The sequence below is a fragment of the Asparagus officinalis genome, chromosome 7, assembly GCF_001876935.1.
Source record: "Asparagus officinalis chromosome 7, Aspof.V1, whole genome shotgun sequence".
Lineage (NCBI taxonomy): Eukaryota > Viridiplantae > Streptophyta > Magnoliopsida > Asparagales > Asparagaceae > Asparagus > Asparagus officinalis.
The window spans coordinates 150,291,957-150,319,477 of NC_033800.1; the positions used below are offsets into that span (position 1 = coordinate 150,291,957).

The 27,521-nt window shown below is 40.0% G+C and overlaps 2 protein-coding genes and 1 long non-coding RNA gene across 3 annotated transcripts; 2 read left to right on the forward strand and 1 right to left on the reverse strand.

The window, feature by feature from the left end:
* On the reverse strand, positions 6-14,809 carry LOC109847988 (GDSL esterase/lipase At5g03980-like; the record flags this gene model as incomplete). Its single annotated transcript, XM_020417224.1, has 6 exons — positions 14,635-14,809; positions 9,454-9,713; positions 8,074-8,242; positions 3,720-3,868; positions 259-466; positions 6-166 (listed from the first exon to the last, which is right to left on the reverse strand). Coding segments are annotated over exons 1-6 (1,122 nt in total), but the record flags the coding sequence as incomplete, so codon positions are not given.
* LOC109847990 (protein MAIN-LIKE 2-like) lies at positions 16,958-18,503 on the forward strand. The gene is made up of 3 exons (XM_020417235.1): positions 16,958-17,938; positions 18,013-18,458; positions 18,500-18,503. The coding sequence occupies exons 1-3, from the start codon at positions 17,861-17,863 to the stop codon at positions 18,501-18,503; spliced, it is 528 nt and encodes a 175-aa protein (XP_020272824.1). The 5' UTR covers positions 16,958-17,860.
* On the forward strand, positions 22,397-26,758 carry LOC109850142. The gene is made up of 3 exons (XR_002249363.1): positions 22,397-22,439; positions 22,520-22,648; positions 26,236-26,758. It is a non-coding gene; the product is annotated as an uncharacterized LOC109850142 (long non-coding RNA).

Here is a 27,521-nt window from a genome sequence, read left to right on the forward strand (position 1 = left end):
ATGATCCGATACGCTCTCTGCGTCATGTGAACACCGTCCCAACTAATACGTGTTGCCGGATCCTCGCACGCCGAAACCCCGGGGAAGCCACACTGCTTGGCCACGTCAAAATTATACTCACCGCCACCTCCACAGCAAGCTTTTTGTAAAGATGACTCATCGAACCCTGTACGTACGTGCAAGAAAGAAATATTTAAGTAAGGCATGCAAAATAATAATAAATTATCAAATACTTCACGCTGAGGCATACGTACGTACCTAGTGCTGAGGCGTTTTCAATGAGATACGTGAACGCACGATAATAATCCGCATACTTGATGTGAACGTAGGGGTGGTATTCCTTCCTCAAATCTCCCAAGGCTTCTTGAAGTTTTGCGTTGTGGAAGAGGGAGAAGGCGTTCAAGTCTTTTAGGCAGTTGTTTTCATCATAGTCTTCTTGATTCTTTGAGCCAAAAGCTGCAAGGTGTTGGAGTTATAATAAAGATAACTTAAAACTTGAGTTTGTAGAGGAAAAGAGGAAAAACTTTAGTCCCACATTGGAAAAGAGATGGGAAGGTAGGCTCTTTATAAGCCTTCCCTTTCTCTCCTATGCCTAGAAGAAAACAAATGTTATGCTCCACACCACACACGTGCGCGCCGGCCGGGCCGGGCTCGGGTTCGGGTCGGGTCGGGTCGGGTGGCGCGCGCACACGACCTGCGGACACGAATGCAGCTCCGGATTGAGGGGCCTTTAATCTGCTACATTTTAATTTTCTCTTTTGAACTTTTCTTTTTGTATTAAAAACGTGATTAATATTTTCAAAATTTGTTAAACGGCTAGCATAATTATAGGCGGAAATTAAGGATCTAAACGGTTAGTATTAAAGCGTGTTTATCATGAAACAAATTAAAAACGTTGTTAATAAAAACGTTTTAAATGAGAGAGAGAGAGATTGCTGGTTCCCTGAAAGTTTACGAAGAATTCGCAAAGCCTTCTTGAAGCTCGTGCCGACGAGAAGGAGGTCGCCTGACCGAGGGTCGTTGTATCTCCGGGAACTTTTGCCGCGTAGCCCTGTACGAGAGGGGGCAATTAGTTTCTTGGGACAGTGCTTGCACGCCTCGACCATCAGGCCGTATTTCTAACCCTCATTTCTTTTGAATTATCTGTGATGCAATATTAATTCATTAAGTGATCTGAAAATTATTAACTGAATTTCGTGCTAAACAGCTTCTATTCCCAACAACCCAAGAAACTAATTTTGTGCTGTTTAGAATAGTATCATGATTAACATTCTGATTTTCATGTTAATGTTGTCTGCAATACTTAAAAACGAAATGTTACACTGCATGATAATTCTGTTGAATGAATGCTTTATATATTTCTGTTGCATTATAATAACAAAACTATTTATTCATCATCAGATTATGGCTACAAGTGAAATTATGTCTGCTAAACCAGAGAAGTTTGATGGGAACAATTTCCGTCGTTGGCAAAACCAAATGAGATTTTGGTTAACAACTCTACATCTAATAACAACCATAGAACCAGATAACCCATCTTCATCTAGACCAGTTACTAGGCAATCTTCCTCATCTTCCTCCACAGATTCCATTCCTATCCCAAGAACACCTCAAGAAATAGAGTATCATTGTCTACATAGAATCTTAGGAGCTTTATCTGATAGATTATATGATATATACTATACTATCACTAATGCTAAAGTTCTGTGGGAAACCTTAGAGAAAAAGTATGGTCTAGATGATATGGGAATTAAAAGATTTAAAGCATCTGATTTTAACAAATTTAAAATGGTAGATTCTAAACCAATGAATGAGCAAATTCATGAATTTGAACATATAGTTCACCAATTAAAAGTGAATGGATCCATCTTAGATGAAACGTTTCAGATAGCCTGTCTTATAGACAAACTTCCCGAGTCCTGGTCAGATTTTGCCAAAAACCTTAACCATACCCAAGGAGATCTTACCCTAGAGCAAGTATTGAATTCTATTAGAATTGAAGAGCAACATAGACTCAGGGAGAAAAATGTGACAAAATCTGAACCCAAAGAACCCAAAGTAAACAATGTTGAATCCAAACCCTTTCCTCAACACAAGAAACGTCCCTTCCACCAAAATCAAAATAAAACATTTAAGAAGAAACCCTATCATCAAAATAAGAACCATGTTCACTTTCAAAAGAAGGAAGGAGCTGAACGTCGAGCCTGCTTTGTTTGTGGAAGAACCAACCATCTTGCTAAGGACTGCTTTTTCAAGAAAACTGAACCACCCAAGCCTAGGAAGGGAGGACCTCCACCTAATAAGTCACAAGTAAACATGGTGACTTCCAGTCCAGCTGAGGCTGCTTTCAGGTCTGTTCTCTTCACTCCTGAAGTAAACATGACCTTTCAAGCAAATGATTGGTGGATTGACACTGGAGCTAATATTCACGTTTGCTCTAATCAATCTTTGTTTTCCACCTATCAGGTCTCAAGTAGAGGAACTGTGACAATGGGAAATAATAATGTGGCTCCTGTATCCAAAAAATTTTCGTTACTGTTCACCGAACATTACTGTTCATCCGAACCCAAAAATTGAATCTTTAACCAGAGATTTAAGATAAAAAACCCAATAAAACTTAAATCCCTAAGAATTAATCAAGGTGGCTCTGATACCACTTGTTAGATCTACATCATAACACTTGAGATCTAAAACCATATAGCCATGATTAATTCAAAGAATTACAAGCGATCTAAAAAGAGCGGAAGCTTATACCTGAATCCATTGCTTGATATTGATTTTGGGTTTTGGATCTTCTAACCTTAGGGTTTCTCTAAAACCGAATTTCTCTCTTAGATGGGGGTGAAGAGAATTAGAGATGTAGTAGTCCTAGATTAGGGACCATAACCCCTTGATTTTATAGATGTTGTACTTTTGTAATTTAGCCCCTCAATAAATTACAATTACAACCTGGATCTGACACATATAACCCCATGACTTATTTAAATACCAAATTAACCCAACTTAATATGATCACTTTAGTGGGTTTATCCTGAAAGATAGCAATACACATTGATTAATCATATGTGCCCACAAATAGATTTATTAGATTAAATCCAACAATCTCCCACGTTGGGCACCAATATGATTCCTTAAACTGTGTATAACCTTATGAGCTCAAAAATTGCTATCACGTGAAATGCGTATTCCGAACAATCTCGCCATTGACTATATCCAATATAGGGATCAAAGCGGCTTCGTCACATTTATCGTGACTCGACCCCATCAAAATACACTACACATATACCAATACAATCAACATGACATAGATCAATCTATGGCACTGTGCAGCATGAAAATTACATGCAATGTGATCAGTACATGTCTATTTCAACTGTCCTCCCCTTAGTAGATCGCTCTCCTGTTGGTGTGTTTGTTGTTTGTTAATCTCTTTGAATTAATCATGGCTATATGGTTTTAGATCTCAAGTTTATGATGTAGATCAAACAATTGAAAAAGGCAAGTGATGTGGAGGGAGAATAAAGTGAGGTGGAAGGAGAGAGAAAGGCAAATTTTGCCTTGCCATTGAAGATGGTCTTATAGAGTGCCCATGGACACTATAGAAAAACCATTTATACAATTTCCTTCTTAAATATCACTTATAGTTGTCAATTTTTAGGATTAGTTCGATTGGTCATATTTATTCATGTCACGAGAAGAAGAAGCAAGAAGTTACGTACCTTGGTAGCATTAACTATCGTTTGCACAACATAAGGAACATAGCTTTCCACTTGCTCTATGCTTTTTCCCGCCATGAAGGCATAGTTGTAGTCATTGCCTCCAATCTCCCCCATCATGACAAGGGATTGTCTGAGCTTCTTCGCACATTCTGCATGCAAAATAACAGTAGTATACGTACAAATCAAACTTAATTGATCGAGAACATCAACACTTGAGTAATTGAGTGTGGAGAAGAATTGGAAAAAGCAGATTTTTGGTCATAAGTCGACTCATGCACAGGCATAAGTCGACTTATGGTAAGTCGACTTATGTTGGTGCATGAGTCGACTTACGTTCTGCTCTGGATTGTTGGTTTTTTGCTCTGCCAAGTCGACTTATCAGGTCTGATAAGTCGACTTATGATCTCTTCTCCAGTTGCTGTTTTTCGCTCTGCCAAGTCGACTTATGCAGACTGATAAGTCGACTTATGACGGGTTTTTTGGAAAGTTCAGGTTCCTATTTGCAGTCTGTTTGGGTTTCTGTTTTGGTATAAATACCAATACGATTTGAGGGTTTTGTGAGGAGAGTTTTGGGGTTTTGGAGCACAGAAAAAGAGAGATCTTTCTGAGCTATTTGTTAGGGTTATTGGTTGAGAGATTGAGAGATTTGTTGGTGAGATTAGTTGGTTCGTTTGAGCGATTTGTAATCTCAATTTGTACTCTCCTTCTCTATTAGTGAAAACCCACCCCCTTCTTGCCCCGTGGACGTAGGCAATTTGCCGAACCACGTAAAACCTTGGTGTTTGTGTTTTGTTTGGTCTTTCTCTCGGCGTTCGTTGGTTTGGTTTCTCAAAGCATCAGTCACAACAAGTGGTATCAGAGCACGGGCAACGCTTGGGCTATTTGGAGGAGTAGATCGCTTTGGAAGTTCATCTAGGGCTTCGTTTGGTGATAAAGGTGGGATCTTTTTTTGTAAAAATCTCGTCTTTTTCAGTTTGGATCTATTTCTCGTTTGTTTCCGCATTGGTTTGGTGGTGCCTTGAGGATTATGGCCGAGAAAGAAGGAGTTGTGGGCAGTACTTCCGGCGTGAAGACCGTCCAAAGCTTGAATATCCACTCAATGAAGATTGATGTGGAAAAGTTCAATGGCACAAACAATTTTGGACTTTGGCGATGCGAAGTCATGGATGCGCTCAACGCGCAAAATTTGGAAGATACGTTGGAGTTGGACGGGAAACCGGACAACATTGATGAGAAGGTTTGGAAAAAGATGAATCGAACGGCGTGTGGTGTGATTAGGTCTTGTCTCACTCAAGATCTAAAGTATGATGTGATCAATGAGACTTCTGCAAAGAAGATTTGGGAGATCCTTGAGAGCAAGTATTTGACCAAGAGTGTGGAGAATCGCTTGCATTTGAAGAGGAGGCTTTACCGCTTCCAGTTGAAGAAAGGAACCTCCATTGGTGATCACATGAACCACTACACGAAGCTTCTTGCGGATTTGGCGAATGTGGATGTTAAGATTGAAGATGAGGACAAGGCGTTGTTGCTATTGAGTTCCTTGCCTGACGAGGAATATGAGACCTTCGTTCTTACTCTTATTAATGGGAAGGCATCTCTTTCGTATAGTGAGGTCACCGCTGCACTTGTGAATTATCAGCTTCGAAAGAAGGATAAGGAGACTTCGTTTGAGCCGGTAGCGGGGGCGTTGGTCGCAAGAGCAAAGGGTCCAAACCGTAGTGGGAGGTCGCAGTCTAGAGGGGCACATCTTGGAGTTCGTAAGAATCAATGTGCCTTTTGCAAAGAAGATGGACATTGGAAAGCCGATTGCCCAAAGTTAGTTGATCGAGCCGGGAAGAATAAGGGAAAAGCTATTCAAGCTTCAGAGGCGAATGTTGTCAAGGCTAGTGGCAACGATTCAGATTCGGATTCTTCGGGCTACTCGTTATCTGCACTGCCGTCAGTTTGTGTTGCCTACTCTACAGAGTGGATATTGGATTCGGGTGCTACATACCACATTTGCCCTAGGAGGGATTGGTTCTCCAGCTTTCAGGAGTTGGAAAGAGGGGATTTCGTGCTCATGGGGAATGATCACAAATGCTCTATTGGTGGTATTGGTACTGTTCGGATCAGGATGAGTGACGGGGTGATTCGGGAGTTGGTTGGAGTGAGGTTCGTTCCTCAGTTGAAGAAGAACATCATTTCACTTGGAGCTTTGGAGGCAGCTGGCTATAGGGTGACCTTGGCGGATGCACGCTTGAAGGTTACATTTGGGTCCATGATTGTGATGAAGGGCGTCAGAAGAAGAAATTTGTATTATTTGCACGGAAGCACGGTGATTGATAGGGAAATGACGACTTCATCAGATTCGGCTAGACTGTGGCATTGTTTGGTGCTGGGGTATATGATTGGTAATACCGTGCATTGGTTGTTGAGGAGTGCTATGACCTGCAGATTGAAGTCCTGTGAGCACATTAGGATGAGCGAGACCGTGGTGGAGTTTGGCACTTCTATCCATCGAGCGAGGGGTCTTTTTGGAGGTGTTCAGTCAGGCATTTGGGGGCCTTCCAAGGAGGCATCATTGGGAGGTAATCGTATCTTGGTTTCCACAGTTGGTGATTGTTCTAGGCATTATTGGGTCGCGACCAGTTCCCGTTGGTGTAAAGTCCTAGAAGTCAACAACAATTGGAAGAAGTGTATTGGCAGAAAGGTAACTCATTGTTTCAGCTTTGGTAGGGGTCCTTTCTTGCGTTGGTGCCGAGCTCACGGCAATAGGAGACACTTCATTGGTGTGGAGACTTTGGGGCGACGAGATGAGATGACAGTTTCGATGGGTCGTTCCTTTCTGGAGGAGGATCGGCGTTTGATGTCGAGCATTGGCATTGGTGTGCGGGCTTCGACATATTTGGGTCATCTTATGCATAGGTCGCCGACTGCTGCTTTAGGAGTTATTAGATCTGGTGGAGCTGCTTCAGATTTTGGGTCGCGTCGGATATTTGGATACCCAGCATTTGGTCACATCGTGGATGTGAGATTGGATCCGATTGCGCGTTTGGGGTTCGGAGGCTCAGTTGATTATCGTTTGGGAGCTTCTGATTTTGTTCTGAGCAGGTATGTCACTTTTGACTCTCGGCAGGTGGAGAGTGTTGATCAGGTCATTTGGATATCGCAGCAGGTGGAGAGTGATGCTACTCCACGTTGGGTGGAGATTACTCCACATACTCCAGATCATACTGCGTCATTTGGGATTCCAGCTAAGGTGACACAGGTTGGAGATCATTTGGTTTTGGATGCAGATGATGGATTGGTTTTGGATTCAGTTGCAGCTGGTAGATATAGTTTGGATATGGCCATTGGTTTACCTCAGGTGGAGGTGTTTGATTTGTCTCAATTTGGGGTCATTGGGAATACTATCAGTTGCAGATCGTTTGGTGATATTGGAGAAGAGTTGCAGACTTTTCTATTTGATTGAGGGCCTTTGGAGGCCGTTTGGGTGAACTACGTGAAGGCTTGATTCCTTGGGCAAAGGATACGTAGGCAGTCATTTTGATGCAGCCGATTTGGTGAGCGACATCGACATTTGGGGTGAGTGTTCACACTCTCATTTGGGTCTCAGCATGTGAGGCATTTGTTTGGTTGGTGTCGGCTCAGTTTTGGGAAAACTTCGCCGAGGTGGAGAATTGTGGAGAAGAATTGGAAAAAGCAGATTTTTGGTCATAAGTCGACTCATGCACAGGCATAAGTCGACTTATGGTAAGTCGACTTATGTTGGTGCATGAGTCGACTTACGTTCTGCTCTGGATTGTTGGTTTTTTGCTCTGCCAAGTCGACTTATCAGGTCTGATAAGTCGACTTATGATCTCTTCTCCAGTTGCTGTTTTTCGCTCTGCCAAGTCGACTTATGCAGACTGATAAGTCGACTTATGACGGGTTTTTTGGAAAGTTCAGGTTCCTATTTGCAGTCTGTTTGGGTTTCTGTTTTGGTATAAATACCAATACGATTTGAGGGTTTTGTGAGGAGAGTTTTGGGGTTTTGGAGCACAGAAAAAGAGAGATCTTTCTGAGCTATTTGTTAGGGTTATTGGTTGAGAGATTGAGAGATTTGTTGGTGAGATTAGTTGGTTCGTTTGAGCGATTTGTAATCTCAATTTGTACTCTCCTTCTCTATTAGTGAAAACCCACCCCCTTCTTGCCCCATGGACGTAGGCAATTTGCCGAACCACGTAAAACCTTGGTGTTTGTGTTTTGTTTGGTCTTTCTCTCGGCGTTCGTTGGTTTGGTTTCTCAAAGCATCAGTCACAACATTGAGTACGTAGATATCGTGTAATGCTAGCTCGCTCGATCATATAGTTTTTTCCAAGGTTAATTAATTTACCCGCACGTGAGAAGCATGTGGAGTTGAGATGGGACTTGAACCATTTAAGCTGAACGCTGAGGGAGCTGTGCGTAAAAAGGTTTGCGATGCCGTGGCTGTCAAAGAAAGATCCATCAAGAGCTGTGGCTCCAGCTACAGCGAAGTTGACTCCGCATTTGAAGTCCCCGTTCTTGTCTTAGAAAGGAGAAATGTGAAGATCCAAGCCCAATGCTGTTGGGGGGGGGGGGAGGGGAGACAACTACGTAATTAGTAATGTAAACTTAATTATTGCAAAAAAAAAAAGTTAAGGCTACCTCTAATTGTAAAACTTATTGTAAAATTTTAAGTAGTGATATGATGTTATGATGTATGTATATTTGATCTGCAAAATGAAATTATAAGGTTACCTAGCTCTAATGGGATTGCGAATCCGAGACGAGCTAAATACTTTAATCTGGTTAATGTGGGTTATTAAGAATCCTCTTTTGTTAATTATATGCTTAATATATGATGATGAATACTAACGTATATAGATGATTTTTGGCTACAGTTCTCTCAATCATGCTTCTTCTGTGTATGAATATATATACGTTTTCCATAACATTGTTCTAACGTTTTTCCCGTTCCCGGCCAATTAAGTTAGGAAACCGTGTCAACAAAAGATATATACCAACCAAACACATAAAAAGTATGAGGTATATATATACGATTACAAGAAAACGTCCTTCATCTCATGCATATTAAACTTTTTTAATAAAATTATTTTTTCCTAATTATCTGAATTGTTGATCACATGCACGTAGCCATGCAAACATACATACATATGATATATATATAATAATTAATAACATCAAATCAAATTCTTTTTTTTTTTTGGCTTGAGATAGCTAGATAGATATATACCCAAGTAGTCGATCATGTAGGGCTGAGCATGGTTCGGTCCAAACCGAAAAAACCGACCAAACCGATCCGAACCGACCCGAAAAAATCGGTTTTATGAGTAGGACGGTTCGGGTCGGTTTGAAAACTTTTCAACCCGAACCGACCCGAACCGACCGAATATAGTGCAATACGACCCATTCTGATCTCAAACCCTACGCGACTCGTCCCTAAAAAGTCAAAGACTCAAACCCTAAACTCATTTTTTGAATCATTATGGGTTGAAAACAATATCATTATATCAACATTTACTGCTTCATAATCTCCTACTTTGTTGATATCTTTTTTTTCTTTAACACAATTTGTTGTTTGATAAGAAGTTTGGTGAAGTTAGAACCGAACAAACCAAACCGAACCGCACCGAACCGACTTGCAACAGTTCGGTTCGGTTTTGAATTATAGGCGGTTTGGTTTGGTTGTTCAAATTTTGATAAAAACCGAACCGAACCGATCGTTGCACACCCCTACGATCATGAGAAGGCCATCAGAGCAACGGCCGGTGGATTTGTTGAAGGTATTCCGGCCGTAGGGGAGTTTGGCGATGGTGGAGAAAGGCCCATGGGCTCCCTCACGTATCAGATTGCCCGTGTCGGCTATGGAGTCTCCGAAACTGTATATGGACCTTATGCATGGCTTCTCTCGGATTTCAAACCCAAACCCAAACCCAAACCAGGCAGGAAGAAGAACAAGATGATGATGGTGAACAAAAACTTGGTGAACATCTTATCAAAGCAGCAGTAGACCGTTGCCAATTATAATATTCAACAAGCTTATATAGGGCTTAATTTAATTTGTTCGCATATATGCATGTGTTCACGGGTGCAATTAAGATGAACAATATATATAGGCTCTGCAGCCCTGCAGGGTTTAAAGAATTCTATGATAACAACAACTCTACCAGTGATATAACAAACATATCCAACTCCTACTTAAATGATTTAAACAAGGGAAAAATGCTTCCAGCCCCCAAAAGCCAAGTGAACATGCTTCCCACCCCCAGGACTTGGTCAATGGGTGTTTTACCCCTAAAAATAAAGAATCTGTTCTCTGAGCCCCCAAAACACAAAACCCAAGACATTAAAACATGTGAAGACCATAATACCCTTCTCTCTCTCTTTCTTTTTTTATTAAAATATGATGGGGGATTATTTTATTATTTCTGTTTTCTCTCTCTCTTTATCATGATGTACCAAGAGGATAGTTGAAATGATTGATGAGGATTATTTTATTATTTTTGTTTTTTATTATTTTGGTTGTTTGTATTGGAAGGTTGTTAAGGTTACGGGTTGGTTGTTAAGGTTACGGGTTGGTTGTTAAGGTTAAGGGTTTGTTGTTAAGGTTATGAATCATCTCTCTCTCTCTTTCTTTTTTTATTAAAATATGATGAGGATTATTTTATTATTTTTGTTTTCTCTCTCTCTTTATCATGATGATTGATGAGGATTATTTTATTATTTTTATTTTTTATTATTTTGGTTGTTTGTATTGGGAGGTTGTTAAAGTTACGGATAGATTGTTAAGGTTACGGGTTGGTTGTTAAGGTTAAGGGTTTGTTGTTAAGGTTATGAATCCTCTCTCTCTCTCTCTCTCTCTCTCTTTCTATATGATGAGGATTATTTTATTATTTTACCCAAGACATTAAAACATGTGAAGACCATAATACCCTTCTCTCTCTCTTTCTTTTTTTATTAAAATATGATGGGGATTATTTTATTATTTTTGTTTTCTCTCTCTCTTTATCATGATGTACCAAGAGGATAGTTGAAATGATTGATGAGGATTATTTTATTATTTTCGTTTTTTATTATTTTGGTTGTTTGTATTGGGAGGTTGTTAAAGTTACGGGTTGATTGTTAAGGTTACGGGTTGGTTGTTAAGGTTAAGGGTTTGTTGTTAAGGTTGTGAATCCTCTCTCTCTCTTTCTTTTTTTATTAAAATATGATGGGGATTATTTTATTATTTTTGTTTTCTCTCTCTCTTTATCATGATGTACCAAGAGGATAGTTGAAATGATTGATGAGGATTATTTTATTATTTTCGTTTTTTATTATTTTGGTTGTTTGTATTGGGAGGTTGTTGTTTGTTTTGGGAGGTTGTTAAAGTTACGGGTTGGTTGTTAAGGTTACGGGTTGGTTGTTAAGGTTAAGGGTTTGTTGTTAAGGTTATGAATCCTCTCTCTCTCTTTCTTTTTTTATTAAAATATGATGGGGATTATTTTATTATTTTTGTTTTCTCTCTCTCTTTATCATGATGTACCAAGAGGATAGTTGAAATGATTGATGAGGATTATTTTATTATTTTCGTTTTTTATTATTTTGGTTGTTTGTATTGGGTGGTTGTTAAAGTTACGGGTTGATTGTTAATGTTACGGGTTGGTTGTTAAGGTTAAGGGTTTGTTGTTAAGGTTGTGGATTTGTTGTGTAGGTTACGAATTTGTTGTTAAGGTTACGGGTTTAATTGTTAAGGTTACGGGTTTAATTGTTAGGGTTACCTATCTAAAGATCCTCTTGGTACATCATGATAAAGAGAGAGAGAGAAAAAAATAATAAAATAATCCTCATCATATTTTAATAAAAAAAAGAGAGAGAGAGAAGGGTATTATGGTCTTCACATGTTTTAATGTCTTGGGTTTTGTGTTTTGGGGGCTCAGAGAACAAAATTTTTATTTTTAGGGGTAAAACACCCATTGACCAAGTCTTGGGGGTGGGAAGCATGTTCACTTGGCTTTTGGGGGCTGGAAGCATTTTTCCCTTTAAACAAAGTCCTAAAGACTATTAAATCGAATTGATCTAGAACTCTCCTAGCATTGGGATTAACTTCTTAAACAAAGTTTCAGTGGTCTTGTATAAATTAAATAATGTTAACATGAAAACAGCTAGACATGAAGGGCTTATATGAAAAAGTGGCTATAACAGTTCCTACAAAAAGCAAAAAACAAAAAAATCTCGGTGATTTCCACCCACCAAGAATTCCAGCCTGGCAACTCCACGTGTGACTCTTCACGTGGGTTAACCACGTCAGTTTCAGATCACCACTCTTCACATGGGCCATTCATGGCGGTGGTGAGCCCACGACTGCGAAAGTTCCGCGGCCCGTCAATTTAGACCCAACGCAAATACCTTTAAAGTAAAGGTCTTAATTGAGAAATGACTGGAGATACGATTCTGCTAATAAAGGCGGTGGGTCCTAGTTAGTCAGGTGCGGGTCACGTGGGCCTACAGAGAATGCTGTGGGCAGTATTTTGCCACGTTAGATGGCAGGAATCTCGACAGCTAGTTTCTGCCACACAAGAGAGAAAATATCTGGTGCTTGTGGGGCCGAGGGAGGGACACGTGGGAGATGAGGAGTGAGTGACTCCGTTGGAGGGCGCAGACGAGAGCCACTTGGCTAGACTAGCCCAGGTTCTGTACTGATATGACGAAATTAACCCTGCAGGGATTAAGAGATTTTGTGCGAGTTTCTCCCGCGGGGTAACGTTACCGACTGGGAGTTTCACCTATTTTTGTTCATTAATGAACATCGCTAAGCTTAACGGATAAGATATGGAAAATGATAGGGGCACATCCCAATTCCCAAACAATATCCCAAACCACACCTCCTCTCTCATATGCTATAATGCATCAGGTCCCACATGAGATTTTAAAATTTTAAAATCCCATGTGGGACCTGATGCATTATAGCATATGAGAGAGGAGGTGTGGTTTGGGATGTGGTTGGGGGTGTGCCCCTAGTGCCACCCATAAGATATACCCATGTACCTCTGCGTCCAACAACGCAAGGTTCACATGGTTTGCGAATATTTTTTTATGGTGACTCATCGATCTTCTACTTTATTCACCACTCTAAAAATAAGAGCTTTAAAAATAAGTTTCATTGGTAAAATTTAAAAAAAAATCTCAGTTCAAATCTATGATGATTCATGTTAAATCAACTATTCCAAATACCGGCACTGTTAATATCAGAAAATTAGTGTGAGATTTAAATGATGCAAGGACGATTTCCGGTCCATTAATCTCCTCTGATGGCGCTGATGGTTTTTACAGAGCTGTTGGACCAATATTGCCTGCACAGTTAGAGGACCTGAACATTGTTTCCTTCGGCATGCTCTTGAACACTCAAAGCAGCGACTGATTTGATAATCTAAAGAGAAGCAGGGTATAGTCTTTAGAATTCTTTGTGCATAAAATTGTGTACCTTTGAATAGTGGAGATCGTCCACTATTTATGATAGGGGTATATCTATAATTTGACTATGTCGGTGCACTCGGTTGATCATACCATAATTTACGTGTGTTTTCAGCTAGGTGAATGAATCATCTTGGTATTTAATATGGCAAAGATAGAACGGCGGAAGTGCTGACGTGGTCCGAGAAGTCATTACTTCGGCGCGAAGAGTTATGATGGCTCTGACTCAACATTAAATGTAAGGGTGATTGAGTGGTGAAGTATGACTATTGAAGCTGATAAGTCATCTCATCATTTGAGATATACCTTAGAGAGCCCGAATAGAAAACATCTTTCGTCGTCTGACTCGGGTGGCAAAACCGGCCTGAAGATGTTTTTCGTCTCGGATCCGGGTCAAATAAGAGATTAGCGAGGTCTATATCCGGGTTGCGCTTTCAGATTACTGGAACTTGGTTAGTTAATCATGATATGTGTCCGACTTTTGGTTGTCTATTATACTAAGAAATTTTCAAGATATAACAGGTATGTACTTATTTATGTTGAGAACTAAAAAGTTCAATTTAAAGTACTTGAGTTTTGTCTCAAAATATCGGATTAGTAAATATAATTATAATTGTCTGTCTCCTTACACTAAACTAGGAAGTAAATCCGATGTGTGCGTTAATTTGAAAGTAGATGTTGTGGTTGAAATATGTCACATAGTTTATAGTTGAACAAGATCTGGGCAAGAGTTCATAGAATGCACGATAGGCCTAATGACACTTTCATATCCTATTGTTTCATCACATGTAGACTTAGATATTCTAAACTGTAGGAAATAGCACTTTGATATTCTAAGTTGTATAAAGCATTAACGTAATATCCAAAGTTACAAAAAGTTACACTTAAATACATTATTATTTCATCATATTTACTTTTGAATATTTTAAATTGTAAAAAATAGTTTTTTAATACCCTAAAATGTAAGAAAGTAGCAGTTTAATACCCAAAGTTATAAAAAAATAGCACTCTAATACGTTCTGATAATTGTCAATAGATATTTTTAGGAATATTCTCATAACAATTAATAGAAGATACCAGCGTGCTATTTTTTTTATAAATTAGAACATTAAAATGTTACTTTTTACAACTTAAGGTATTAAAGGGTAAATATAAAGTATTGTGAAATAGATTTAGGTGGGACAAATTTTCAAAATGAACCGATTTCGAATTTTAAATAGCAAAACCGACCTTATCGAAATTTAAATAGCAAAACCGACCCTTTTCAGAAGAAAAGGGTCGGTTTTGCTGCGGAAGATTTTTTACGACATACACGGGACTGCTAGTACCGTGTATTTCGTGGCAATTTCGAATAACACGGGACTAGCAGTCCCGTGCGATCGGGGGGTAAAAAATTGAAACCCGTGACTTTCTTCCTCTTTACCTCACTCATTTTCACCCAAACCAGTTTCACCCCCACCTCTTTCACCGCTCCTCAGACCCATCGACGCCGACCACTGCCGCCGCCGATCAAGAGCCCCCCGACCACCGCCGCCGCCGACCAAGTTCCGACCACCGCCGCCGACCAAGTTCCGACCACCGCCGGCGACCAAGGTAAATGTGGTTTTTTTTTTTTTTTTTTTTTGATTAGCCATTTTGGGTTGAGATTTGGGAATTATGGTTGAGAGGAATGAATTTAGTTGAGATTTGGGATTAAGGTTGAAATTTAGGAATGTATTTAGTTGAGATTAGGGAATTAGGGTTTAGACATGAATAATGTGATTAGGGTTTAGATATGATTAGGGTTTAGACATGAATAATGTGATTTGAGATTAGGGTTTAACCATAATTAGGGTTTAGACATGAATAATGTGATTTGGGATTAGGGAATTTAGTAATTATTTGCTTTGTAGTTGAGATTAGGGTTTTAAATTTGACTTTAAATTAAGATTAATATTTACAGTTATAATAGATTATTTACATATGATGGATTGTTGATTTTCAGCTTCGATGGCAAACTCTATACCCATTATTTGCTTCTTCAATGGGAGCCTCGGCGTCGGATTGAATAGTATGCCGATGTATGAGGGAGGTTCTAGGAAAATGTTTATGCTATCCAAGTCATTAAATTTTGATGGAATGATGAATGAAATACACAGAGTTACGAAAATTAATAAAGCATGTTATGCAATTAAAGTGTTCTTCAATTGTCCGGTAAATGAGAGTAGAACTATTGCTGTGGCGATTACCGACGATGAGGAATTGAATGACATGAAACAATTAGTGGAGAAGCAAGCGTCAGTTGAGTTGTTCATTGAGAAGTATCCGATTCAAGAATTTGCCCAAGCTTCACGACCACAAGGAGAGTTTTCTCGGATGATGGACTTAGACAATGAGTCGAGTGGTTTTATGACATCTCCAAGTCAAGAGCCGTGGTGTCAACTACAACATTTAAGTGGGCATTCTCTTGGTGGGACGTCAAGTACTATATTTAACGACGCATCGGGCTATGTTACGGGTGATCTACCGGCCGGATCAATTGTAGAAGAAGAAGTAAATGATGACTCAGAAGATATTGAAGAAGAAGACGTGCAAATTGATAGCATGCATGTGGCAGTTGGAATCGATGATGATTCTCGTTGGATGGATCAATTTAATGTTAACAATGATTATGTGGAAGCTGAAGATCCGTTGCCCGACGAGTTTCATAATGAAGATTGGATAAATACTTCGCAAGCTGAATTTGTTGATGTTGGTCCAAACTTTCAACGGCCTGAAGACTTCACTTTTAAAAAAGGGGACCTATTCGAGAGCAAGGAAGCATTGATCTTTGCGGTGCGAGAATGGTCTATAAAAAATCGGGTCAATTTCAAGCCTGTAAAAACTAATACAACCAACTACTATGTAAAATGTTATTTCAACGAGAAGAATGAAGTAGAGCATGCAAATGAGCAAGATGAGAGAAACAGGAAATGTCCTTGGTTGCTAAATGCCGCTGTGAGGAAATCAACAAATGGGCAATTTGTAATATCTAGATATTGCGGGCTTCATACATGTTGCAATCCGTCGGTGGACGTCGATCATTATTCTGCATCTTCCTCTTATATATGTAAGCTAATTATGCCTGAAGTTAGAGCTGAACTTGATCTAAATGCAAGTCAGATATTTCAAAGGGTATATGATATGCGGGGCATTAAGATATCTAAATATAAGGCATATGATGCAAGGAGGAAAGCGTTGTCGAAAATATTTGGAGATTGGGAAAAATCTTATGAATTACTTCCACAGTATCTCGAAGCTATCAAGCGAAATAATCCGGGTACTGAATATGAAATATTGTCTGAAGAGATTGCACCGGGGATGGAGAGGTTCACTCGAGTATTTTGGGCATTTGGTCCGGCTATTAAGGGCTTCACTTTTTGTCGTCCGTTATTGAGCATTGACGGTACACATCTATATGGCAAGTACAAAGGCGTGCTTCTTGTGGCGACCGGTGTAGATGCAAATGGCGGTTTATTTCCTCTAGCATTTGCAGTTGTGGAGGTAGAGGATACTTCTAGTTGGAAGTGGTTCTTTGAACTTATATACAAGTGGATTCCTAGTGTCCGTGCGCCCAGATTAATTACTTTTATCTCAGATAGGATGAAAGGAATTATAAGGGCATTACATGAGGGTTTTGGTGCACCACATCACCATCGATATTGTTTGAGGCATATAAGAGATAATTTTAAGAAAAAACACGGTGAGATTAATTTGCAAAATCTTTTGTGGCAAGCTGGGTGTGCAACCGATACATTAGTGTATGAACATTGTAGAGAGAAGATCAAGTCTTTGTCATTAGATGCACATAATTGGATTGAACATAACTTGAAGCCTCAATTCGAGCATCGATGGGCATTATGTAAGGATGAGGGTGTGCGGTTTTGCATGATGACAACTAATTGCTCCGAGAGCTTTAACGGCGTTCTTAAAGGAGCACGAGCTATGCCAATACAATCATTGGTTGCAAGAACGTTCTATAGGCTAAACTCATACTTCAACAAAAGGCGTGAGGACGGTGTAGACTGGACAACGCGTTACACACCAAAGAATGAGTCTATTTTGCATAGAAGAATTGAGGCGGCAAGATTATGTCAAATTACTGTATTCAATGACAATGAATGGCAGGTACAGGATTATGACGGTATCTACACCGTTAAACTGTTTGATGTTGATTGCACTTGCACATGTAACATACCACAACTTCAAAAAATACCTTGTGCACATGTTCTTGCGGCTTCCTCCAATCAGCCGGGTGGTGCGAGAATTCCATATAATCGGTATTGTTCACCATGGTATTCAACAATTCATTACCGAAAGACATACAGTGAGAGTTTTCATCCACCCGATGATAGTCGGTATTGGCCCGAATATACTGGACCACGACTAATTCCACCTCAATACAAGAGACAAGCAGGTCGACCACGATCTGTACGAATTAGGGGAACCATGGATCAAGGACGAGAAGGAATTGTCAAGCATAAAAAATGTAGTCTTTGCAAACAACCGGGACATACTCGACCTCGTTGTCCAGCTAGACTCAATAGATAGCAATTAATTGGTAATAATTGACATATTCAAATTGTGATTTATTTTAATGTAGACAATATAATTAGTCGTGGATCGGTTATTGATATGTTATAATTGTATGTGCAGGTATATACACCATGGAGCCTGGACCGACGAGTGATGAGGTCCTATATGACCAGCCTCGACACCGTTCACATGTTATATCCTTGACAGAGGTAACTAAGTTTCTTATAATTTCAATATTGCATTCTTATAATATTGTATTCTTATATATTCATTTGCTTTACAGAGAGGCCCGGATATTGTTATGGTTGATCATAGCCTCAGCCATAGCCGTTGGCATCTAGAGGATGAGCGCATAATAGCAGCTGTAGGACGGGCCGGCTTCTTGACATGTTCAAAGCTTCGTTGGATGAGGCTCGATTGGCCCCTACTCACCGCTTTGATAGATAGGTGGAGGCCGGAGACCAACACTTTCCACTTCCGAATGGGAGAGTCTACTATTACGCTACAGGATGTAGCTATGATACTTGGTCTCCGCATAGATGGTCCGTGCGTTACCGGCAGTGATAGACATTTTTGGCCGGACAAGTGTGAGGAGTTGTTAGGTGTAGCTCCAGAGTCAATGCCTGGAGGAAATATTAAATTGAAGTGGCTAAAAAATACCTTCTCGGTGCCGTTGCCTTTTGATGCGCCGCCAATATTGATTGAGCAACATGCACGTGCATACATTATGCACATAATCGGTTCAATATTATTTTCAGATTCGAGTAAAGATAAAGTGCATGCCAGGTATCATTTTTATCAGTATTTACAATTATGTCTGCTGATTTAGCTTATTTTGATAACTTGAAATGTTATGAAAATGCTAGGTGGTTACCACTTATCGGGGACTTGGACACGTGTGGTGCGTTATCGTGGGGTAGTGCGGTTTTGGCGTACCTATATAGAGAGATGTCTAAGGTTGCATTCATGAAAAATAGTGACCTCAAAGGGTGTCTCAGCTTACTGCAAGTATGGGCATGGGAGAGGCTGCATTTGAAGCCGAGACTATGCGTGAATTTACAATTAGACGGACAAATTCCACTAGGATGCAGGTATTATATTTTTTAACGTAGTAAATATAATTGTAGTTATTCATTTGGTACTGAATTTTGAAACTAACACAGATGGAATGTCCAAAAATGTTTTGACGAGACCCCGGCGAGACAGTTAGATTTCTACCGAAATGAGCTTGACCGCATGTTTTACGACATACACGGGACTGCTAGTCCCGTGTATTTCGTGGCAATTTCGAATAACACGGGACTAGCAGTCCCGTGCGATCGGGGGTAAAAAATTGAAACCCGTGACTTTCTTCCTCTTTACCTCACTCATTTTCACCCAAACGAGTTTCACCCCCACCTCTTTCACCGCTCCTCAGACCCATCGACGCCGACCACTGCCGCCGCCGATCAAGAGCCCCCCGACCACCGCCGCCGCCGACCAAGTTCCGACCACCGCCGCCGACCAAGTTCCGACCACCGCCGGCGACCAAGGTAAATGTGGTTTTTTTTTTTTTTAATTTTGATTAGCCATGAAATTTCGGATTTGGGAATGGATTTGGGTTGAGATTTGGGAATTATGGTTGAGAGGAATGAATTTAGTTGAGATTTGGGATTAAGGTTGAAATTTGGGAATGTATTTGAGATTAGGGTTTAGACATGATTAGGGTTTAGACATGAATAATGTGATTTGGGATTAGGGAATTTAGCCATTATTTGCTTTGTAGTTGAGATTAGGGTTTTAAATTTGACTTTAAATTAAGATTAATATTTACAGTTATAATAGATTATTTACATATGATGGACTGTTGATTTTCAGCTTCGATGGCAAACTCTATACCCATTATTTGCTTCTTCAATGGGAGCCTCGGCGTCGGATTGAATAGTATGCCGATGTATGAGGGAGGTTTTAGGAAAATGTTTATGTTATCCAAGTCATTAAATTTTGATGGAATGATGAATGAAATACACAGAGTTACGAAAATTAATAAAGCATGTTATGCAATTAAAGTGTTCTTCAATTGTCCGGTAAATGAGAGTAGAACTATTGCTGTGGCGATTACCGACGATGAGGAATTGAATGACATGAAACAATTAGTGGAGAAGCAAGCGTCAGTTGAGTTGTTCATTGAGAAGTATCCGATTCAAGAATTTGCCCAAGCTTCACGACCACAAGGAGAGTTTTCTCGGATGATGGACTTAGACAATGAGTCGAGTGGTTTTATGACATCTCCAAGTCAAGAGCCGTGGTGTCAACTACAACATTTAAGTGGGCATTCTCTTGGTGGGACGTCAAGTACTATATTTAACGACGCATCGGGCTATGTTACGGGTGATCTACCGGCCGGATCAATTGTAGAAGAAGAAGTAAATGATGACTCAGAAGATATTGAAGAAGAAGACGTGCAAATTGATAGCATGCATGTGGCAGTTGGAATCGATGATGATTCTCGTTGGATGGATCAATTTAATGTTAACAATGATTATGTGGAAGCTGAAGATCCGTTGCCCGACGAGTTTCATAATGAAGATTGGATAAATACTTCGCAAGCTGAATTTGTTGATGTTGGTCCAAACTTTCAACGGCCTGAAGACTTCACTTTTAAAAAAGGGGACCTATTCGAGAGCAAGGAAGCATTGATCTTTGCGGTGCGAGAATGGTCTATAAAAAATCGGGTCAATTTCAAGCCTGTAAAAACTAATACAACCAACTACTATGTAAAATGTTATTTCAACGAGAAGAATGAAGTAGAGCATGCAAATGAGCAAGATGAGAGAAACAGGAAATGTCCTTGGTTGCTAAATGCCGCTGTGAGGAAATCAACAAATGGCCAATTTGTAATATCTAGATATTGCGGGCTTCATACATGTTGCAATCCGTCGGTGGACGTCGATAGGTGGAGGCCGGAGACCAACACTTTCCACTTCCGAATGGGAGAGTCTACTATTACGCTACAGGATGTAGCTATGATACTTGGTCTCCGCATAGATGGTCCGTGCGTTACCGGCAGTGATAGACATTTTTGGCCGGAGAAGAGTTCTTGGATGTATGTAAGCTAATTGGTATTGTTATATAAATTACAATCCTATTTTGATATGTACATTACAAACGTATTTCGGGACAATAGATGGTTTTTGGATTTGTAGCTGAGATTGTGGTGTGACTTATTAGATTTGTAAGTGGGTTTGTGGCGTGATTTGTTGGATTTGGATTCGTACGTTTGTGGTGTATTTTATGATTTTTAGATTTGATATGTGTTTATACAGGGAATTGACATGAGTTTGTACAGGGAATTGATATATGTGTTTATGCAATGGTGTAATTTATGATTGTTGCGTTTGAAATATGCGTTTGTACAGGGAATTATCCCGTAGCAGAAATACATGCATAGTGAATGTGCAGGAAATGCACGGGACTGCTAGTCCCGTGCATTTCATTGCGCCCAGGAATTGCACGGGACTAGCAGTCCCGTGCTATTGTTTTTTGCAGAGACAGCAGGCTCTGTAAAATGCACGGGACTGTTAGTCCCGTGCATTTCTTTTTTGCAGACCTTCGTTCCTCTCTGTAATAAACACGGGACTGCTAGTCCCGTGTTATTCGAAATTGCCACGAAATACACGGGACTAGCAGTCCCGTGTATGTCGTAAAAAATCTTCCGCAGCAAAACCGACCCTTTTCTTCTGAAAAGGGTCGGTTTTGCTATTTAAATTTCGATAAGGTCGGTTTTGCTATTTAAAATTCGAAATCGGTTCATTTTGAAAATTTGTCCATTTAGGTGCCGCTCATCCTGCACTATGAGATTGGGGAGGTAACCATACCTAGCCGTGACCAGACCTATATTTGACAAGGGTAGGACCGTCCTTGCAGATCAAAAAGAAAGGAAGGGCAGCGCTTTAAAATGGCAGCAAGTCACCTCTCAGTCTGGTTTTCGACCCGAAATCCGAAAGTTCTCACAACCATCAAACTAAAAATCAAAACCATAACAAGGAGAAGAGAGGGTGAGGGGGAAAAAAAAGAAGAAGAAGGGGGGGAAACAGAAAGGAAAAAAAAAATCCTAGGGGAGGAGAAGGAAGAAGAAGATGAAGGGTTGCGAGCTTTGCCCGGGCACAGCCCGTATGTTCTGCGAGTCCGATCAAGCGGTAAGCCTCTGCTTCGATTTGCGATCAAGGTCAGGCCCCGATTTCCTGCGTGGCCAGGCACTCCAGGGTTCATCCTCTGCCTGGATTGCCAGGTCTCGCACTCCCTGAAGGCGTCGGGATCCAGCATGGGCACCCACCGTCTCCGTTCTTGCGATGCTGCTCCCGGCAGGTCGGCGATCAAGAAAAGGCAGGCCGGCGAGAAGACGCAAGGGAGAGAGCCCTAGAGAGATGGGGGGAGGAGCAATATTGATGACGAGGATAGCGGAAGTACGGTTGCACGACGACGAGCGTGATAGGATGAGAGTGGATGAGGAAAGCCGATGAAGAGGAGGATGAAGACGAGGGAGGAGCGAGCGGAGAGGGAGGAGCAGTCGCGTTGCCTGGCTCGCGGAGACGCCGCCGCCGCCGGCCGCCGCCGAGACCTCGCTCGAGCAGCGATGGAGGAGGAGTCTTCGTTCGTCGGCCGGGGAGGGTGGTGGCTTGAAGGAGCTGAGCAGAGCGTAGATCTGCCGTTCTCCTTCATTATCCTCGGGTAAATTCCGTTCTACGAAAACGGTATTTTTGAGTGAAAAAGATGGGGTTTTTTTAGGGCTAAATTTGTGTTTTCGGCAGGGTCAACTGCCGTACTCATCATCTTCACGGCCTACCGCCGCCCTCCCTAAGCACAAAAGGTTGGACCTCGTTCGGTCTGGTTCGAATCAGTTATTTGGCTCTGATCGCCCTCCCTAACCTGATGAGTAGGTTCGTTCCTTTCATTTTGGTTGCTTTTTTAGGTGAACTTATGTACGTCAGTAGCCAAGTAATTTAAATTTGTTCATTAAAGTTTCTTGCTCTGCGCAACTTCAAGCCTGCGGCGGGAGGTAAGGACTGTGCTTATATTGCTTAGGGCTGGGCGTATTCGGTTCGGTTCGGTTTTAAGCCCAATCCGCATCCAATCCGAATTTTTCGGATTCTCAAAACTCTCATCCAGATCCAGATTTTTTTTTCCCTTCATCCGAATATTCGGCCCAACCGAAATTCGGTTCGGTTCGGTTCGGTTTCGGTTTTGAACCGAATTAACTCCATTTTACAAAAATCTGGGTAAGTTTTAGTTATATCCAAAACTGAAAAGAAGCAATCAAAACTGAAAAGAAACAATCAAAACTGTACTAAGTCACTTAATCAAATTGTATGATCTGAATATAACTAGCTTAATACACTAGGAGGACCATGTAATTATGTAGCCTTTTTTAGAGAAAGAATAATGTTTGGCAGACACACACACCTTTTGATGATTTTCGTTAATTTTTAGCTGCCTTTTTCTCATCAAGAATTATCTTATATCCTTGACAGGCTATACTATAGGTTAATTTGATATCCAGCACCAGCAAGCTGTATTCATGTTATCACTGAAATTTGACCAAAACACTAAATTTATCCTTCAACCTCAACATCTTGTATTGATTTATGGAAATCTCACTTAACTATATCAGCGTACTCAAATATATGTTAGTATAAACTCTACCCCACAATTCTTAAATGCTAAACATTCAGCCATAAATTTTCTTCACACCCAAGGCTCGCAGCTACTTTTTGTTTAAGAATTCGGTTCGGTTTTTTTTGGGCGGTTTAGGGGTTCAAACCGGATCCAAACCGGTTTAATTCGGTTCGGGCGGTTTAGAGACTTCTTCTCATCCATTTAATTCGGTTCGGTTAACCGATCCGTTTTTTCGGGCGGTTTTTTCGGTTGAACCGGTTTGTTTCGGTTTTTGCCCACCCCTAATATTGCTTCCGCAGATTGAGCACCCCTTCGTGGGCTGAACCATGGATTCAGCCAATAATATTTAACTTTTCTGCTTCAAATTTGTGGCCGATGTGAATTGAAGCTTGGTTACTCTGATACCGTATTAAGATAAAGAGCCTCTTCCACCGCACTTACCAAAAAGTATAGGAGTTGTTATTGTGAGGATTGAGGGCTAAAACTATATGTTCTTCACATTTATTTTAAGGCGCTTTTGTCATACGTCACTGGTATAAAACCCATAATAAGGTTGAGCCTGAAAACATCTGATTAATAAGAATGTGTAATCGTGGAAGTGACCGTGATGATTATTTCATAAAAAATTAAAAAAGATTTTGACATTCGAGGTTCTAGGATGATAGGATCAAATGGGTGTTTTTCATGTTGGACACGTGTATTTGGTGATGCATTGAGAAGTTAAACCTGCTTATAGTCTCTGGAAAGTAGAGAGTAACTAGAAATTTTGGGTGGTGAGAAATGTCTGGGTAGGGTTAGCCAGTCACAGTGCCAGTCAAATTCTAAGGGCCAATTTCATGTGGCCGTAGTTTGTTTGGTGGAGTGGAGGATCTTGAGACCCTTTAATATATTGCTGCCCGGTTGTTGGGTAAACTTTGCTAGGAGATAATGCTGACCGTACCAAACACCCGCCTCAATAACTGACGATGAACATCATGCTTTATGTTAAGAGATAGAAGGAGAGATTGCGTGAGGCAATTGGTTCTTGCTGCTTTACCTTGGGAGCATTACTGTTTGTTATCATCCACTATAATGTATGGACTAAAGGGGACAAACATGATTTGGTTTGGGATCAGTTGAACTGTCTTTGGACGTATTAGGTGCTGTTTGATGCAATGCCAGGTGCCTGTAGAAGAGAGAGCGAGATGAGCTCACGCATAAGCAACTTCATATGCAGCAGCAGCAGCAGCAAAATACTGGTCCCCGTTGCATGCTTCCTAGTTTTAGGACCATTACTTTCTCATCGAGCCCCATGCTATTATGTTGGTAGCAGGACAAACTCAACAGTTAACCGTGAAGCACACTTGTCAGATAGTGGTGCCCCAAACTTTCTGAATTTTTGGGATGTCAAAGCAAGGAATCGTACGAATCGAGCCATGGTTGCATAGACATCGGAGACTTAACATGTAGATGGATGGTATGGCGCTAGACTTTGGAATGTCCGACAAAGTACGTGTTGGGTTGCAAGCCCATGAATAGAGATGAGCTAGACTAATTTACTTGGGACACAAATTTTGTGAGAAAGATCAACTCTGTTTCAATCAGGAGTACAAGCATACTTTCAGCCATGTGAGTCTAAATCTCATCTCATGCTGTATGTTATACCAAAACCCACACCTGAAGTGAATGGATACAAGACACTCCCAACAATAAGGCATTTTCTAGTGTCTGATAATGTGAATTGGGCTATTAGACAAAAGCATCTCCAGTTGTAAATGACGACAAGTGGGAGTACTGGTTTAGGGCCAGATGTCATGGGGCGTTATGGGTGGGAGCATGAAGGGCTAGGGATAACTATTGTTGTCTGGAAGCAAAGGTGTCTTTCTCAGGGGCCCCTCCATAGTGATTCATTGTATTAGACGAGCTCATATTTTGCAATCAGTTAGCAGGCCATGCTCATGCTCTACAGTGAACTCCCTGCTATTGGTTATCCATAGGATATCGGTACTGTGCGGATGATGCATTATCATGAACAGTGGACTCCAAATTTGCTGACACTACTCGATCATAGAAATGAGATTTTTTTTAAAACAAATTAAGCTTGAGTTTGTTAGGTAGTATTATTGCAAGCATCTTAAAATCACTCGTCCTCCGTTTTTGTAATAATTACGATGTTGAATAAGGCTCTCTTTTATTATATGGGTAATATAACTTGGTTGTTCCTAAACGGAGGAGGGATTCTGATTGTTACTTATTATCCTTTTGACTATCAGAAAAGTAGTAGGGTAAGATTATTCGTCCTGTATTTGTGTATCGCGTGAGAGTGGAGGCTTGTGGTTGAAAATTGTTTGCCCCATCCTTTGCAAGATGTTGAAGAGAAAAAGGAGGAGAATGTCAACACAAGAGTTTGGCTTTGGTTACTCGTGTCAGTGATTTGTAGCTTGTAGTTTGTACACCTTTGTTAAAGGTGGGAAGAAAAAGGTTGCTTAGTAGTTGGCCTTTACTTAAATTAATTAATTGGAGGGGTCAACGTAGGAAGCATGTCCACATTTGCCTCACCACAAATCAAGGCTTTAATCATGGTCATCACCCTCTGCGTGTTTAGAGTTGAAAGGAATGGAAGTTGTCTGGGTTTTAATTGAAAATGCACTCTGATCACCACTGCTGTGTTGTATGATCAATTTGTATTGGATAAAGTTCAAGGAATAAGTACTCGTAAAATCGTATAGAAAATTGAAATTTAGCAGTCTATTTTCCTTTGAACTTTATTAAGACTTCTGATAGTTGGGTTAATTTCTTGAACATTTTTTTTTTATCATTTACTTTCACCGATATGAATAGTTACTGAAGTTTCCGATTGTGTTTGCTGCAGATGGTTGAGTGAAATGGCTTGTTCTACCACGTAAGCTGTAAAGAAGTTGAAGTAAACTTTCTGTTTTGACAAATATTTGGGATTTTAGGCAGTGGAAACTTTTAAGATCTAACTAATTAATATGTTATGGCTGTGGATGCTGGCTAACTCCCAACACTGAGGATCATTTTGTATCTGTATACCTTTTTTTTGTGAGTGGATCAAAACTATAAAAAGAGGAATTTGTATTTCTTGTTTCCCTTTCCCCCTCTTTTTCTGGTTGTTATTTGCTGCTTTATCTGTTTTCAAAATAAATTCGGAGCATGAGCATCATTTGTGTATCACCGTCGGGGATGGATGAGATTGGGCTGGCAGTGGGCGGTTTTCATGTGGACCGTTTGCGTCCGGCTTACAGGCTTAAGGCCCAGTAGGCAAGGCCTCGAAGCCTGTCTGGTTGGTTGAAGTGAAAGTGGTACTTATTAATTGACTAGGTTTTATGCACATGTAATGCACATAGCAAAATATCATGATTAAGTATTTTTAATTTATTTCCTCGTTAAAATTTGTTTTTTAGTTTTACTTTAATAGTTTTTGTTCACTTATGTCTACAAGTTTTAGCATTGTGATTATTTATTTTTTTTGATATTTGTTTGAATGGACTTAATTTAAATTTTTCATGTTGATAATTGAATTGACAGTAATTAAATGTAATTTAAAGCTAATTTGAATTTTCATGTTATTTGGACCGATATGTAACCAAGCTTGATTTAAGAAAGTATAGCATCACGAAAGTGAAAAATATTTAAAAAAAATAGCCCTATAAAAGTAAGGCGAATAATTGAAGCCAATAAGCCAAGATGATTGATTAAAAACTAGCTAGAATAAAACTAAAAAGAATATGAAGTTATTCTTAATCATTGCTAAACTTCATAAGAAATTATAAACTAAAGATTAATGTTAACTTTAGTACGTTTTTATATGATAAAAGTATCCATATAAGTATGTACTGTACTAAAAATAGTTTATGAAAATCCCTTCTAAATATTCCTAATTTTACTCAAAAAATTAAACTATGCTATACAATATTCAGGATATGGATTTTTTATCATTATGTTTTATTGAGTCGAGATCAATTATTCTCTGCCTTTATCTTTTCTTGTGCAATTCGACTTTATCGTCTACCTCGATTATGACTTCAGAGTTAAGGTGAATTTCTTGTGTTGTTATCTTTTTTTGGGTTCTTTCATGTTTTGTCTTCTTGTCTTACTTCAAAAAGAAATTGCATGTATTTTCGATATTCAACATAA